The 15,640-nt window shown below is 55.6% G+C and overlaps 1 protein-coding gene across 1 annotated transcript; it reads left to right on the plus strand.

Annotated features, from left to right (window-relative positions):
- Positions 1 to 10,729: 10,729 nt before the first annotated feature.
- RNASEK (ribonuclease K) lies at positions 10,730 to 14,156 on the plus strand. The gene is made up of 3 exons (XM_090055860.1): positions 10,730 to 10,872; positions 13,282 to 13,361; positions 13,644 to 14,156. Exons 1-3 carry the CDS (start codon positions 10,795 to 10,797, stop codon positions 13,786 to 13,788), a joined length of 303 nt encoding a protein of 100 aa, XP_089911986.1. The 5' UTR covers positions 10,730 to 10,794; the 3' UTR covers positions 13,789 to 14,156.
- The last annotated feature ends 1,484 nt before the right edge of the window (positions 14,157 to 15,640 follow it).

Raw genomic sequence — 15,640 nt, forward strand, 5'->3', positions numbered from 1 at the left:
AGCAACGGGACGTTTCCACGCCCCCAACAATTGGGTAAGCACTCCCAGAGCCATCCCTTTTCATTCATGCAGATACAATTGGAAAGGTTTAGAAAGGTCCGGTAAACCCAGGGTGGGGGCTTCCATTAGTTTCCTTTTTAGTATTTTAAATGCCTTGTCGGCTTCTGAAGTCCAGTAAAAGGGGTCATGGTCTGCCCCTTTTACACAGTCATATAGTGGTTTCGCCCATAGTCCAAATTCAGGGATCCATATTCTGCAAAAACCTGCCATGCCAAGAAACGCCCTGAACCGCTTACGATTGCTTGGGGTGGGAACCTGGCATATAGCCTCCTTTCGCTCACTTGAAAGCTGGCGCTCCCCCTGTCTTATGTGAAATCCCAGGTATCGTACTTCAGGGAGAGCAATTTGAGCTTTATTTCGAGCCACCCGATATCCTCGAAGTCCAATAAAGTTCAGGAGGCTTACAGTGGCGTTAAGGCAAGAGTTTAAATCTACAGCAGCAATTAATAAATCATCCACATATTGTAACAAGAGAACTTCACACTCATTATTTCACTCCTCCAAGTCTTTAACTAAGGACTGGCCGAAAAGGGTGGGAGAGTTCTTAAATCTCTGGGCTAATACTGTCCAACAAAGTTGTTTCTTAACCCTTTTTCGGTCCTCCCATTCAAGAGAGAATATCTCCTGAGGGGGGGGTCAACTGGAATCGTAAAGAAAGTGTCTTTCAAATCAAGAACTGAGAAATGAGTATACTGCCCCCCTATGGAGGCCAGCAAGGTATACAGGTTTGGGATGAGGGGATGAATAGTTTTAACCCGTTCGTTAACCGCCCTTAGGTCCTGCACCAGTCAATATGTGCCATCAGGCTTTAGTACAGGCAAGATAGGAGTGTTCCAGGCTGACTGACACTCTCGCAGTATGCCATACTTTAGGAAATGGTCTATAGTCTCCTGCAGTCCCTCTCTGGCTTCCTTTTTGATTGGGTACTGCTTGATTCGTACTGGACCTTTTCCCGGCAGTAGTTGGATATTAATGGGGGTTTGATGTGTAGCCTTTCCGGGGACCCCCCTTGCCCACACCAAAGGGTATACCTGGTCTTCCCACTGGTTCCACTCTGGGGGGCGTTCATAGCCGAGGGTTCAATTGCGAGGGTCATTATCCATGCATTTTCAGGGGGCGATGTGAGGGTTATTTCATCCTGGGTAAAATGCAGTGATGCACCTAATCGACAAAGCAGGTCTCGCCCTAGCAGGGGTGTTGGGCAATCTGGAAGGTAGACCAATTTGTGAGACAGAGCCCGGTCTCCCAGAGCACATTCTGCAGGAGCATACACTGGGCACTGAGTCTTTTTTCCAGTGGCACTTACCACGGTGAGAGAGTCCACTACAGGAAGTTGAAGAGGTTGATTTACAGCGGTCCGTGCTGCCCCGGAGTTTACCAAAAAATCAATTTCTGAATTCCCCACCTGCATTTTTACTCGGGGTTCTGGGGGTGGGGTGGTCCGTTTCCCCTGACACCCCTACTCCGGTCCTCCCGCTGCCATTACAGGAGTACAGTCTCTCCCTTTCTCTGGGCATTCATTCTTCCAGTGTCCCCCTCACCGGCATAAGGCACACTGGTTCCGTCCCAGGTGTCTTTCTTGTGGGCCAGGGCGCCTGCGCCCACGACCCCTTATACCTCTGCCTCTCCCACCTTCTTGTGGCCTTTCTCTGACTCCAGCCTGTACTGCTGCTACTAGCTTCTAACTTGTCTCTTTTCCTCTTCTTCCTTTCTGAGGGTATACACCCTGTTTGCAGTCTCCAGGATTTGTGCTACAGACATACCCATTAAGTCTTCTTTTTTTTGTAATTTCCACTTTATATCAGGGGCTGCGCAGCTGGTAAAAATACCCTTTATAATCGCCTCCGTCGCCTGGTCATCAGGGTCTGCATTGGTATTTTGCCAAATGCGCTGTAGGAATGCAACTGGACTTTCCTTCAGCTCCTGTACTATTTCGTACGGCTTTGCCCAATTATTATGTTGGACAGCCGAGTGCCTGAGTCCATGCATAAGCAGTTCTTTGTAAGAGGTAAGACGGGTATGATCCATAGGATTGTTAGGGTCCCATCTAGGGTCTGCTAGGGGAACTACATCTGCCAGACCAGGAACATTGACGGGATCCCTTTCATGCCTCCGCTGTGCTTCCTCCCTTGCTTTGGAAATAACTTGATTCCACTCTACTTCAGATAATAAGGTTTGCATAAGGATATTACAATCGTCCCAATCAGGCTTGTGACTAGCTAAACATCCCTCAAAGACAGAGATAAACTTACTCGGGCTAGTTGAAAATTCTCCAGCCTGTGCCTTAAAAGCCGCCAGGTCCACCAGATTAAAAGGTACATGGGTGTATACTTGCATGGTCTGGGCTGCATGCCCATCTGCCCCAGGCCGGGCTATTACAGTTTCAGTAAGTAAAGGATAAAATCCCACTGAGGGAGGAATCTCTGGAACCGGGGGCATCTGATCTTTATATGGTGGAGGTGTTAAAGCCGAAGGGGACACCGACTCTGGCATTACAGTGGTTGGGGGGGAATGCTGAGACTCAACACTGACAACTACCGATCCTGTCGGAGTCAAATTACACTTCTGCAAAATATCTGTCTTATTTCGTAAAGCCATAAACAATTGTGCATACAAATGTTCATTCCACTTACCTGCCCGCTGACAAAACAGGAGTAATTGGAGGATTGTATTATAGTTAATTGACCCTTCCGGAGGCCACCTTTCCTGATCCCCCTGTTGATATTGAGGCCATTCCACTGTACAGAACCTTTTAAGATTATTTTTAGTCATTAGATCTGACTTAAACAGTTTCCAATTAGTCAGAATGCATTCTAAGGGTGCACACCGTGCCCTGCCAACCGTACTCTGTCCCTGCCCATACTCTAGGGAGACACTGGGCATCCCCAGGTCTTAACAGGCAATACTCAAACTGCTGAGCTTATCCTACCTTGTCCGAGGGACCGGTTCCACACCGTCGCCCACAATCGCTTCTCCACTATTTGAGCGCGTTGCACCGTTGTGCCCTCCGGGGTCGATCAAACCACATCTCCGCTGAGGCCCCCGATGAAACCACCAGTGCGCGCTGGGCATCAGTTTTTGCTGCAAGTCGTCGACCCCAGGAGGGACCCGGGCAAGGCGAAATGTTAGCCTCGAGCCCCACGTTGGGCGCCAAAAACCGTTGCCGGCACAAGGTGCTCGAGGGAGGCAACAATTGGGTTCGTTACCCGGTGTGCATCGCGCCAAATAAACACACTGGGGGAAGAAGTAGACAGAGTTTATTTGAGCTCAAGTAAAAGGCGCAGGGAGACTGTATGGTCTCAAATCCCGCGCCCCTAGCCCTGCAACAGTGTATATTTATACCCTGGTCACTTTCAGCAGTATTTTTCCACTAGCTGCCCCCCCCTCCCCTTTTCCTCCTCCCTTCTCTCTCTGAGCGGTGCCCTTGCATTCCACAGATAACAGTTTCAGCTTGCTACTCATCCTGTTTTCCAGTATTACAGGAGATTACAAAAGTCAAAGAAAGGGTTACAAAGGTTGGGGAAGGGGGGGGGGCCTGGCTGGCCTGGGCCTAGAGCAGAGGGGCTTCATCGACACTCGTGGTCTTCCATCCCTCTGAGTTACCTAGGGTTATGCCCAGTGACACCAACACCTGGCACAGCTCAGTCCCTGCCACAGGATCAGGCCCAAATCAGGTCTGCTGGGCAAATAGCTCAGTCATCAGGGCCAGCATAGCCCCTCCCCCCCCCCATGTTAGAAATATTATTAGGAATGCATAATGAATAGAGTGTTGTTAGAACTGCACAGTTTGCATCTCGTACCTGATAAGAAGCATACTACCAAGGACCCTTTGTGCTAAAGTATCACTCTCTTTCTCTCTTGGCCAATTTACTATCTTTTTCCTACACTAAATCACACACTCCCCTGACATTCTCATGCAGATTACAGAAGCTGTAATTCAATTGACTATGTCCTTGAAAGAGAGAAGGATTTCAACTTTTGGTGACCTAGAGAGCTTTCTAAGCATGCGTAATTAGCTGATGCATATATGCCTATCCGTCCCGCATACTTAAGTAGTTAATTATAATGAACATGTGACGTATGAAGTGACGTATTTACATATATGTTTGTATGAACCGGAAATAAGTTGTAAGAGTTCCTGTTTCTGCACACGTGCCCAGGAGAAGAGGGATAAAAGCCAGCTGAGAGTTTTCCTCGGGGGCGGAGTGGTCCTTTGTCTCCACTCCAACCCTATTTGCAAATATACCTTTTGTGTTGCTAATAGTGTGTGCCTGAGGAATTATTATTCATGAGCCTCCAAAAGAAACGAACCGCGATTTTAACATCAACGACCCCAGGGCCTCTGACTTCATGCAGCAGGGATGCAGCTGGCTCTGGGGGGGCACCGGAGCTCGGTATAACAGAGCTCCCTGATGCAGCTGGCTTGGGGGGCAGGGGGTAAGGCCAAGGCGCAGCACTGGCAGATCCAGCAATCCTTCATGTGGCAGAAGTTGGGGTAGATGCTTTGCTTGTCCTTGAAGGCCCGGCACTGCTCCTGTGGTGGCCCCAGGGCACCTTCAGCCTGGGGGGGCAGGAGGGGTAGATCTGCTCTGCAAGGGGGAGGCAGGAGGCTACTGGGGTCCTGCCCAGCCCTTGCTACCAGGCAACCTGATAAAGGCATTGAGCACCAGGGAGATTGGCCTGATTTACCCACAATGCACTTCTTCCATGCTCCCTGACCCCTCTCCATCACCCTACCTGATGCCCTGGGCTTTGAACACAGAGTAGCACCACGGCCCCTGCTGCAACCAGCCTGGGAGGCAGAGCAAACAGCTGGCACCTGCAGGGAAGGTGGGGGACCAGCTAGGGGACAGCAGCCCCCCGGTGCAGCTGGCTCTGCGGGGCAGCATCAGGGCCACATAGGACAGGGCCATCCCCTGCACCCTACCAGGTCCCACTAGCTTTGTCCCTACAGAGTCTGGCTCCCAGCTGCTCCTGTTCTTGTAGCAGCGCCTCAGCACTGCGGTGGGAGAAAACAGGAGGTTCAGGGTGGGCGGGAGGAAGTGCAGGCGGGTGCTTCTGGGGTGGGTGTCAGGGGCCTCTGCCCAATGCAGAGGCAGCTGGCTCAGGCAGGAAACATCAGGGCTGGGTAGAACAGCTCCCCCGATGCACTTAGCTCTGGGGGGTTGGTGCTGGGTATAACAGCATGGCAGGATCCCTGCCAGCACAGCTCCTAGCACCAACGTTTTGTCCCCCAGGGCCAGCAGGAAGAGGCTGCAGCAGCTGGAGTCCTAGCTATGGGAAAAGTCAGAATGAGGGGCACCAACAGGGCTGGGGGGGCAGGGGGGCTCCAGGTTGGGAGTGAGGGGCATCAGCTGGCTGGGGCATCCCATGCCCAGGCTGGGGGTCCAGGGACTAGTACCTGCCCTAGCTCTGCAGAGCCACTGGTGGGCCCCATGGCATCCAGCTCCTTCCTCCATGGGGCAAGCAGGGAGTGAGGCCAGCAGGGTTTGTGCATGACAGGAAATGCGGGGAGCGGAGTGAGGAAAGGGCTAGTGGTCAGAGCAGGAGAGCTGGGACCCCGGATGCCTGGGTTCTGTGGGGGAGAGGGGTGCAGCTGGAGGTGATGGCAACATTCTCCTCCTGTCATGGGGGCTGCAGGCACCAGTAACCTCCCCTGGTGCTCACCCCAGAGCCAGTCACATCTAGAGCCCACTACCCTCAGCCCAGGGCCCCACGGTGCTCTGGGAGGCGGAGAGATGGAGGAAGAGATGGAAGAGGAATGGAGTGGGGTCTGGGGGGTGGGGGGCAGAAGCCTGGACGCCTGGGTTCTGCCCAATCTGGGGCGGGGCTGCAGCACCCCGAGCTCCCCCACACTGGCAGAAAAGATCCAGGCAGCACAAGCCAGAGTTGCTGGGGCCGGACAGGGCCAAGGAGAGGAACGTGATGCTGTTGGGGGACACCCAGTCCCTGAATGGCACCAAGTGCCCCGGGTGAGCCCAGGGCCTCAGTGAGGAAGAGGGATGTGGGGCTGGACACCTGGCTTCTCTGGGAGGGGAAGGGGCTGGGGGGTGAGAGCAGGAGGGGGTGGGGGCCCGAATGCCTGGGGTCTCTGTCCAGGTCTGTGCAGGGAGGCATCATCCTGCATCTTTCTCCCACAGAGGATGCAGCCCACAGCTACACCAAGATCATACTGGAGAAAATCCATTCCTGCCTATGTTCAAAAGCACTTTGGATGTGCACTGGTAGGGGGGGATCTGGGCATTGTGGTGCCTGGGCTCTGCTGGCTGCCCCCCCCCCACTTCCTGCTCCATGGTTCGGGGGGTTTAAGCCCTCCCAGAGGCGCCAGGTGGTGCTGCAGCCCAGGCTGGGCTAATGTTCCTGCCCATTTGGCCCTGGGGGGTTCCCCTCCCACTGCAGCAGGGGCATGACCTGGGCTCTCTGTAGCATCTCCGACCCCCGACAGCAGCAGGATGTGGGACCATGGCCCCCCTGCTGTCCCCAGGGCAGAGGTGGGGGTGAGGCCTGGGGTTAACAGCAGCAGTATGAAGTGGCTGGAGGGTGGGAGTGTCTGGGCGACACGGGGCTGATCCTGCCGCCTCAGGCAGGGGTTGGACTGGACATGCCCCTGGGGGTCCTTTCCAGCCCCCAGCTTGGGGAACCCAGGTGTCCGGGAGCAGGGAGGTTGCTGCTTGTGCTGCCTCCTCTGACACCCACTTCCCCTCCCAGTCATCTTTTTAGTGGCAGTGATACCGATGACACTAGGGCTGTCTAAGACATCAGGGATACATGGGACACTCATGCTGAAGAATGACACCCTGGTGCCTTCCTCCAGTCCCTGTAAACAAAGGAAGTAAGGGGAGCTGGGGTTCAAGGGGGTGACCCCGTTATACCCAACCCCAATGCCCACCCCAGAGCCAGCTGCAGCTTACCCCTTGCTGTACCAGGCCTTGGTGCTCTCTTACCGGCTGGCATGGGTCTTGGCCCACGTGCTGAGGGATCCACGTCTGCCTGAACATTCCCCACCCCCCACACTTTCCCCCCGCATCTCCTGCAGCTTTAAGCTCCTCTGAGTTTGCAGCTACTTCTCCGGTTCCTCCCACAAAGACTAGTCCTGCAGGGACCGTCTCCAGCCCCAGCCCCTACTCGGCATGTGTCACCTTCTGTAAAGAATAAGGTCGGCAGCTGATCCTCTCAGACACGGCACAGGTAAGTATCCAAGCGAGAAACCGGTGGTGTGGCTTCCTCTGGGCTGGGGCACTGGGGGCTGGTTGTACAGGGTGCTGACGCCCAGCACTGAGATGCAGCTGGCTCTGGGGTAGGCTGTCAGGGCTGGGGATAACAGGGCCCCTGCTGCAGCTGGCTTTGGGGCAGGTATCCCAGGTCCCTGTGATGCAACTGGCTTTGGGGTGGGCACTGGAGACTGGGTATAGCATGGCCCCCAGTGCAGCTGGCTCTGGGGTGGGCATCCAGTGCCACAGGCTGTCTCATTTCATAGTTTCTAGGGTCAGAAGGGACCTGAGTAGATCACCTAGTCTGACCCCCTACCACGGCAGGAAAGAGTACTGGGGTCAAATGACCCCAGCAAGGTGTTCATCTAACCTCCTCTTAAAGACCCCCAGGGTAGGAGCCAACACCACTTCTCTTGGAAGTTGGTTCCAGATCCTAGCCGCCCTGACCGTGAAGTCACGCCTCCTGATATCTAGCCTAAATCTCCCCTCTGCCAGCTTGTGACAGTTATTCCTGGTCACTCCTGGCAGTGCTCGGGGGAACAGGGACTCCTCCAATGCTTGCTGATCCCCTCTGACTAGTTTGTAACAGGCCACTAGATCCCCCCTCAGCCTTCTCTTGCGGAGGCTGAACAGGTTCAGGTCCTGTAGCCTCTCCTCATAAGGCCTGCCCTGCTGCCCCCTGATCATGCGAGTGGCCTCCTCTGGACCCTCTCCATGTTGTCCACATCCCTCCTGAAGTGCGGCGCCCAGAACTGGACGCAGTACTCCAGCTGCGGCCTGACCAGTGCCGCATAGAGGGGGAAGATCACCTCCTCGGACCTGCTCAAGATGCATCTGTGGATGCATGATAAGGTACGGTTGGCCTTCCTGACTGCCTCCCCACACTGCCGGCCCATGTTCATCTTGGCATCAATGATGACTCCAGGATCCTTTTCTGCCTCTGTACTCACAAGAAGGGAGTTCCCCAGCCTGTAAGTATGGAGCCGGTTGTTCCTCCCCAGGTGCATCACTTTGCACTTGTCAGTGTTGAATCCCATCCTGTTCTTTTCCACCCACCCTTGTAACCTGTCTAGGTCCAATTGTAGCCTATTGCTCCCTTCTAGAGTGCCCGCATCCCCCCACATCTTAGTGTCATCAGCAAATTTGAACAGGTGCTTTTTACCCCCTCGTCCAAGTCACTGATGAAGATGTTGAACAGTGCGGGCCCGAGGACCGAGCCCTGGGGGACCCCACTGCCCACATCCCTCCAGGCTGAAAATGACCCATCCACCACCACTCTCTGGGTGCAGCCCTCCAGCCAGTTGGCGACCTGATTGACTGTGTGGGTGTCAACACCACAGCCCCCCAGTTTCTTAATGAGAACAGGGTGACAGACAGTTCGAAGGCCTTCCGAAAGTCCAGGAAGACTATGTCCATTGCTACCCCTGCATCTAAATATTTGGTGACCTGGTCATAGAAGGCCACCAGGTTGGTCTGACAGGACCTGCCACTGATGAACTCCTGTTTGTTGCCCCTAAGCATGAAATCCCCTGCTGGCCCCTCCTGGATGTGTGCCAGCATAATTTTCTCGAACAGCTTCCCTAGGATCGAAGTAAGACTAACTGGCCTATAGTTTCCTGGGTCCTCCTTCTTCCCCTTTTTGATGATGAGAACCACGTTGGTCCTCTTCCAGTCTTCTGGCACCACACCAGAGCACCACGAGTGCTCCTAAAGCCGTGCCGGGGTCCTGCAATGACCTCAGCCAATTCCTTTAGAACTCTAGGGTGGAAATCGTCTGGACCAGTTGACTTGAATACGTCCAGTCCTTCCAGAAGCTCCCTAACTAGTTCCTCACTAACCCTTGGCCCAGGTGTGCCTCCCCTGGGGCCTGAGGGGTGTCCGGGGGGGGGGGGCTGTTCCGGTCCCTGCTTAGGAAGATGGAGGCAATGAAATCATTAAATATGTTGGCTTTGTTGTCTGGTGTGACAACCAAATTTCCTAACGTGTCCTGCAGGGGCCCCACATTTGACCCTGCAGGCACTGCTGAAGCATCACAAAACCATGTGGGTCCAACCACTCCTAGCTGTGGAGGAGGAGACTTGGTGAGTGTCCTGGGCAGAGGCGATGAGGACCTTTGGGTCTGCCCCATCTGCTTTTAGGTTCAGAATGAATGGCGCTGCCCTGCTGGAAGCCCTGGGCCCTGCCTGTGCTGCTGCCCTGCTCTGTGCCCCTCTGGGCAGGCGCAGGGGTGCACTGGGCACAGGGACAGGTTGATGCAGCTGCTGCAACACGGCCGTGGCTGGGAGTAGCGGCCAGAGCTGAGCAGGCGGGTGCGCAGACATCCAGCCGTCTGTGTCCAGCCCATGCAGAACTGGGGGACACAGTTTGGACACCGTGTGTGTATCCTGGACACCTGGGTTCTGTGTGTGTGTCCATGTCCTGGGGAGTTTCCAACAGTCTTTTCTCCCAGCACCTAGTTGCTGCTCCTACCTGGAGGACAGGCAGCTGAGATGGAGCAGCAGCAGCGTCACCAACCCCTGCCTTTGCGTGAACACCAGGCAGCCAGACAGCCACAGGTCTCCTCTGCCGTAACCGCCCTCCTGGGCCTACCCCATACATTCCATTTACGCAAAAGACTGGAGGGAAGGGTTGATTTTTTTCAGCACTTTTAAGCCCATTTTGGACACCTCTTCCCCTGCGCGGGCCATGACACTAGGAAGCTTTCTGGCTCCAGCCTTCCCACCCCACCCACCATGTGCAGCAGTGACCAATATTCTCCGCTCTGTGGGGTTTGGTCTGACGGGTCCAGGCAGTGCTGATCCCTGGAAGGTGAGTCACGGCCTGACGGGGGGGAGCAACTCAGACACGCGTGACACGTGTCAGGGGGTTTTCTACAAACACCACGACAATCCCTCTCCCGGCTCGCTGCATGCAACGGGCCGTTCATTCCCCCCCAGGTTTCCTTTTAAAACCAGCACGGGGTTCCCGGCCCCCCTCGGGGCATTTACCTGCCATACTGCCAGCTTTACACTTCGCCGGGCATCGAACTGAGCGTGCCCAGCCCGGTGGCTCCTGCTCTTGACACAAACGGGAAGAGCCGCGGCGCCGCGTTTGGGTTGTGACCGTGTAGCGGCCTGAGCGCCGCGGGCAAGGCCGCAGCAGCGCCGGGGATGTATTTCTGTGGAAAAGGGAAGGACGTTGCCCCGGGGGCAGGGCTGGGGCGGGGGGGGTCTGGTGCTATTATTAAAAAATTAAAGAGCCAAAGCCCAAAACAGCAGTGTTTCGGGGGGGAGCTGTCTTGGCCTTGGGGGGTTACCAGGCAGGGGCAGGCAGCCCCACGCCCGCAAGAAGGGCGATGTCGCCGGGAGCAGCCCGCCCCGGCCCAGCTGTTCCTGGGGGGCGGGGCAGCGCAGGGGAGGCTCCGCTGGTGGCGCACAGCCAATGGGAGCCGGGCCCCGCCCTCGACCCGCCCACTTCCGGGCTGCACTTCGCAGCGGCAGGTCGGGTCGGCGGTTTGCATCCAGCGCCCGGGACCGGCTCGGACATGGTGTCGCTGCTGTGCTGCGGGCCCAAGCTGGCCGCCTGTGGTATCGTGCTCAGCGCCTGGGGGGTCATCATGCTGGTAGGGCACAGGCCTGGGGCCCCGGGCACGGGCTGGCGGTGCAGAGCGGGGGGTCCTGGGGCCCCGAGCTGCGGGGACGGGGGGAATAGGGAAGCTCCCGGCTGCGAGGAGGAAGCTGTGGGGGGTGACGCGGGTCACGCGGAGCTGGGTCACGGCAGCGGGCCCGGCCCTGGAAAGTTCTCCCTACCCCCGTGAGGGCTGGAACTAGATCCAGGCTGGTTCCAGTTGTGTGTAAACAGGCTCAGGTGCTGACTGCAGCAGGAGCCAGCTGGGAAGCACAGGGTCTGGCTGGCCGGCTCTGGGCCAGCCGGCGGATGAAGGTGCATTGGCGCTCTGGGCAAACACAGAGCTGGAGGCCCCCTGCCCCCATGGGAGGGTCCCCTTCCCTTCCCTTCCCGGTGCTGGAGGGGGCCCCGGGGCCCCAACAACCCTAAGGTCACCACTGAAGTGTGGCAGTTGCTCAGTTTTCCCTCCCCTAGGGCCACCACTGGGTGCTGGTGGGGGGCAGGGGGCTGTGTGGACCCCACTGGGCTGGGGGGGCATGTCTGCCTCTTCTCCCTGCTCCCTGCCCCTCTTCCCCACCACAGCCCAACACGTGCATGCACCCACACACTTCACTCACTCATTCTCTGCACATGGACGCACAGGCAGGGAGCTGCAGGTAAGTGTAATAGGGGCTGAGTCCCATGCGGCCACAGATGCTCAGAGCTGGGCTGGAAGCACCGTGCCACATCTGTCAGGTGCAGCAATGCTGGCAGGGGTAGTTACAGAGGGACTAAGGTGAATTGGGGGCTCTAGCCTCCCAAGGCTCCCCCCAAGCATAGTGCTGTGTGGCATTCCCACCCCCTGGCCCTGTTGGTGGAGGGGCCCCACTTCTGGCTCCCAGATAACCAAATGCAAAAGCCAGGGTTTTAAACTTGGCACCATTTTTGTCTCCCTGGTGGAAGAGAGAAGTGTCACCAGTTTAAAACCGTGGCTTTTGTTTCCCTGCTGATAAGGGTCCTGGGCACCCTGATTGGTAGTGGCCGCTGGGCCGGGGACTGGCAGTTCATCTGCCCATGCCAGCAGGGACCCAGGGCAAGGTGGCAGGAGCAGGGGGTTCATCAGACCATGCACCACCAGGGCGCTCTGCCTCTGCTGCAGGTCGTGAGTGCCGCCCCCGCCCCAGGTCTCACTGCCTGCTTCTGCTGCTGGTGGCAGGGGCTGCACACAATGGTGGGGTTGTTTTCTAGGAGGGGTCCAATGTGCACACCCCATTGGCCACATGTACCCACACCGCCTCACACTACCATACACACACCCACACCCACCAGGCACTCCCCAGCTACCCTCCTCCTCCAGACATACCACAATGCCCCCAGCTACCCTCCCCCACATCCACCCACACCTGACATATCCACACATGCTCCTGCCCCCCACAAACTGCATATACCTCTTTAAACTATGATGCAATCATCTCTACGTATACTGCGCAAACGCACACAAATCAGGAAAAAAACATGTTTTGAAATCAATGATGCATGACCAACAGATCGAGGGAGGTGATGGTCCCCCTCTATGCAGCACTGGTCAGGCTGCAGTTGGAGTACTGCGTCCAGTCCTGGGTGCCGCACTTCAAGAGGGGCACGGAAAATCTGGAGCAGGTCCAAAGGAGGCCACTCGTATGATTAATGGCCTCAGTGAAAGACCCTACAAGGGGAGGTTGAGAGATCTGGATCTCTTCAGCCTTCACAAGAGACAGCTATGGGGAGACCTTGTAGCCGCCTATAAATTTATCAAGGGAAGACAAAAGGGAATTGGTGATGTGCTATTTACCAGAGCACCCCAGGGAGTAAGTAGGAATAATGGGTGCAAACTAGTTGAGAGTAGATTTAGGTTAGACACTAGGAACAAATCTTACAGTAAGGGTGGCCAGAATCTGGAACGGGCTGCCAAGAGAGGTGTTGCTGTCACCTAATTTGGAGGTCTTCAAGAGGAGGCTGGATAGGCACCTGGCTGGGGTTGTCTGACCTTGGTCCTCTGTCCTGCCAGGGGCGGGGGGTTAGACACAATGATCTATTGTGGTCCCGTCTCACTCTACAACCTATGAATCAAATTAGTGTATGTTGTTTGGGTCTTTGTTTGGGTTTTTTTAAGACTATAAGTTGTTGGTTATTTTTGTTTTTTCCTGGTTCCAAGATGGCAACCAAGGGTGGGGCACCTGTCAAGGTGCAGGGCTACCTCTGCGGCCCTCAACAGCTCACCAAAACTAGTTAAGCAGCCCTCCAGCCAAGCTAATTGGCCATCCCTGGTGTAAGGGCAATGGGGAGGAGCTGGCTGGGGATGGTCACAGGCTGGTGCTTCCCCAGTGAGGAGTCTGGGGGTCTTCACACCAACACTCAGCCCTCTAAAATTCTCCTGCCCCTGCAGATCCTGCTGGGCATCTTCTTCAATGTGCACTCAGCTGTGCTGATCGAGGATGTGCCCTTCACTGAGGAAGACTTTGATGAGTAAGAGCTGGGGGGGGGTCCCAATTCAGGCCTGGTCCTGGTGCTGGGCTGCATGGTCTTGGTGGGGGTGGGGGTCTTCTCACCTCCAAGGGCACCAATCTGGGCCCTGATCCTTGGAGGATCCCCAGCTGAGGAGGGGGCAGGTTTCTCTTCCAGGGCCTTATCCTGGACTATGGGGGTGAGGAGCTGCGTGTGTCTGTGGCTGTCTCCTAGACACTTGGGTCATGTGTGTATGATGGGGCTGACCCCCACCCCCTCTATCCCATTCCCTCTCCACCCCAGTGTGCATGGGCCAGAGAAGATCTACCACCTGTACGAGCAGGTCAGCTACAACTGCTTCATCGCGGCTGGGCTCTACGTGCTGCTGGGCGGCTTCTCCTTCTGTCAGGTCCGGCTCAACAAGCGCAAGGAGTACATGGTGCGCTAGGACCCCCCAGCGCAGCCCCCTCCTCCACTGGGACCAGCTGCCACCTCTTATTTATGGACTGCCCTCCCCCCCCCCCCGGACCATGGTCCTTTGCTCCTGTACCCCTGCCCCCCATACCCCAAGCAGCTGGGGGGGGCTCTGAGTAACAGGGACCCCTTGCTGGGAGCAGACTCAGCTCCTTGGACCGGCAAGAAGGGGGTTTGGGGGGGAATCTCGCACTCTGGTGCCTCCCCTTTCTGTGTGTGTGGGGGGTGGGGGGGTCTGAGCTGCAGGGAACCCGCTCCAGGGTTTTGCCTCCTCTTCCCCAAATGTCTTCCCCCACCACCCTGGAGCTTCTTGTCTAGTGCAATAAATGGAGTTGGATCCTGCGACTGCTGAAGCCTTGGGGCTGTGGGTTGTTGGTTTGGGGGGAGGGGTTTGTGGTGAGGGGTTGGCTCTGTATGGGGGCAAGGGCAGAGTATTTCCAAGGTTTTTTTGTCCAGGTGCATTGTGGATAGGGAGGGAGCCTGGCTTTACTTAAAATCATGGTTTTGTATTTTTTACCCTCATAAAACAATACCATTTGACAATAAGCCCAAACCTACACTTCAGTTGAACTAATTGATAGAAAGAAGAAAGTCTTAAGATAAACACAATATAAAAGTGGAACCAATTCTAAGTGCTCTTGTAACATCATGAGAAGTCTGTGTGTGCATAATATCACCTTCCTTAAAACAGAACTACATGAACAATTCCCAGTTCTCTAAAACAGCATCTTTGATTCTGGACCCAAGTGTGACGCCTGTTGCTGTAACATTAAGTGTTGCATTAGTAGACGTGATGGCACAGCCCAGCTTACAAATGTAGTGACAAAAAGCAAAAAAGGCAGCTAAAAGTTTTAATTGCTCTGCATTGTGATGCTCAGCATGTCCCACAAGTTGGGGAAACAAGTAACAGGTCAGTGAAAGAAATTGGTTAGAATAATGCCCAGTGACCACTAAAAGATTAAACTAAACATTATGCCATGTGGGCAGTAATGATGAGAGATCTCTAACAGCTTTCTGAGTGGTCACAGCATCCCTGGGGGCTGCACTGGATGCCTGTTTGGCCTTTGTGACAGCCGTGGGAACATCAGAAAGCTTGTTGTCAGCATCCGTAAGAGCAAACCAGGACTTGGGGGCAGTATGCTCGGCAACTCGAGCAGCTTTTTTGGCCTTGTCAGCAAGCTTGTCAAGAGCCACAAGTTTTTTAACAGACTCAGGGGAAGCCCCATCAGTAACAATTCCCTTCCTTATCTCATGGGCAGCTTTAACACTGGCAACACTGTAAATCCTGGCAGTCCTGGTCCTCTTGTCCAGGCAGCCAGGGCTCATCAAGGCCAACATCAGTGTCGCCATCCCCTGTGCTCTTTGCAGAGGAGATGGGATGACAGTGGCCCCCGCAGGCCTGGCCAGAAACTCAGCCCCCTGCTCTCACCCCCGGAGACGGCAGGCAGTCGGGCCCCAGCTGCGCTGCGCTTTCACCAGTCAGCCTGCATGTCTGAGTCCTGCCCCTCCACTGTGGCCGGGCCGAAGTAAAGTCTAAACTTAAAGAAGTGAGGCTGGCTGGGGCACGACAGTGCTGTGGCGTGGGGCAGAAAGGAGACAAGGGAAGACCATGCATTGAATAACCCGTATACACAATATCGTAGTTTATTTTTAAAATAGCAGCGATTGATGTAACCTACTGCATTAGAGGTTATCTAGCTATAACCAGGACGTTTCTGCTAGGAAACTATCTCGTCCCATCGGTGCACGGCGATGAGGCGGCCGAGCCCGGACGCCCCGTTCCCGCCCCGCAGCCTCCTCCCGCCCCACTGCCAGGTCCTCGGCGG

Source organism: Crocodylus siamensis, chromosome 6, assembly GCF_052110815.1.
Source record: "Crocodylus siamensis isolate JL-2025a chromosome 6, ASM5211081v1, whole genome shotgun sequence".
NCBI lineage: Eukaryota > Metazoa > Chordata > Crocodylia > Crocodylidae > Crocodylus > Crocodylus siamensis.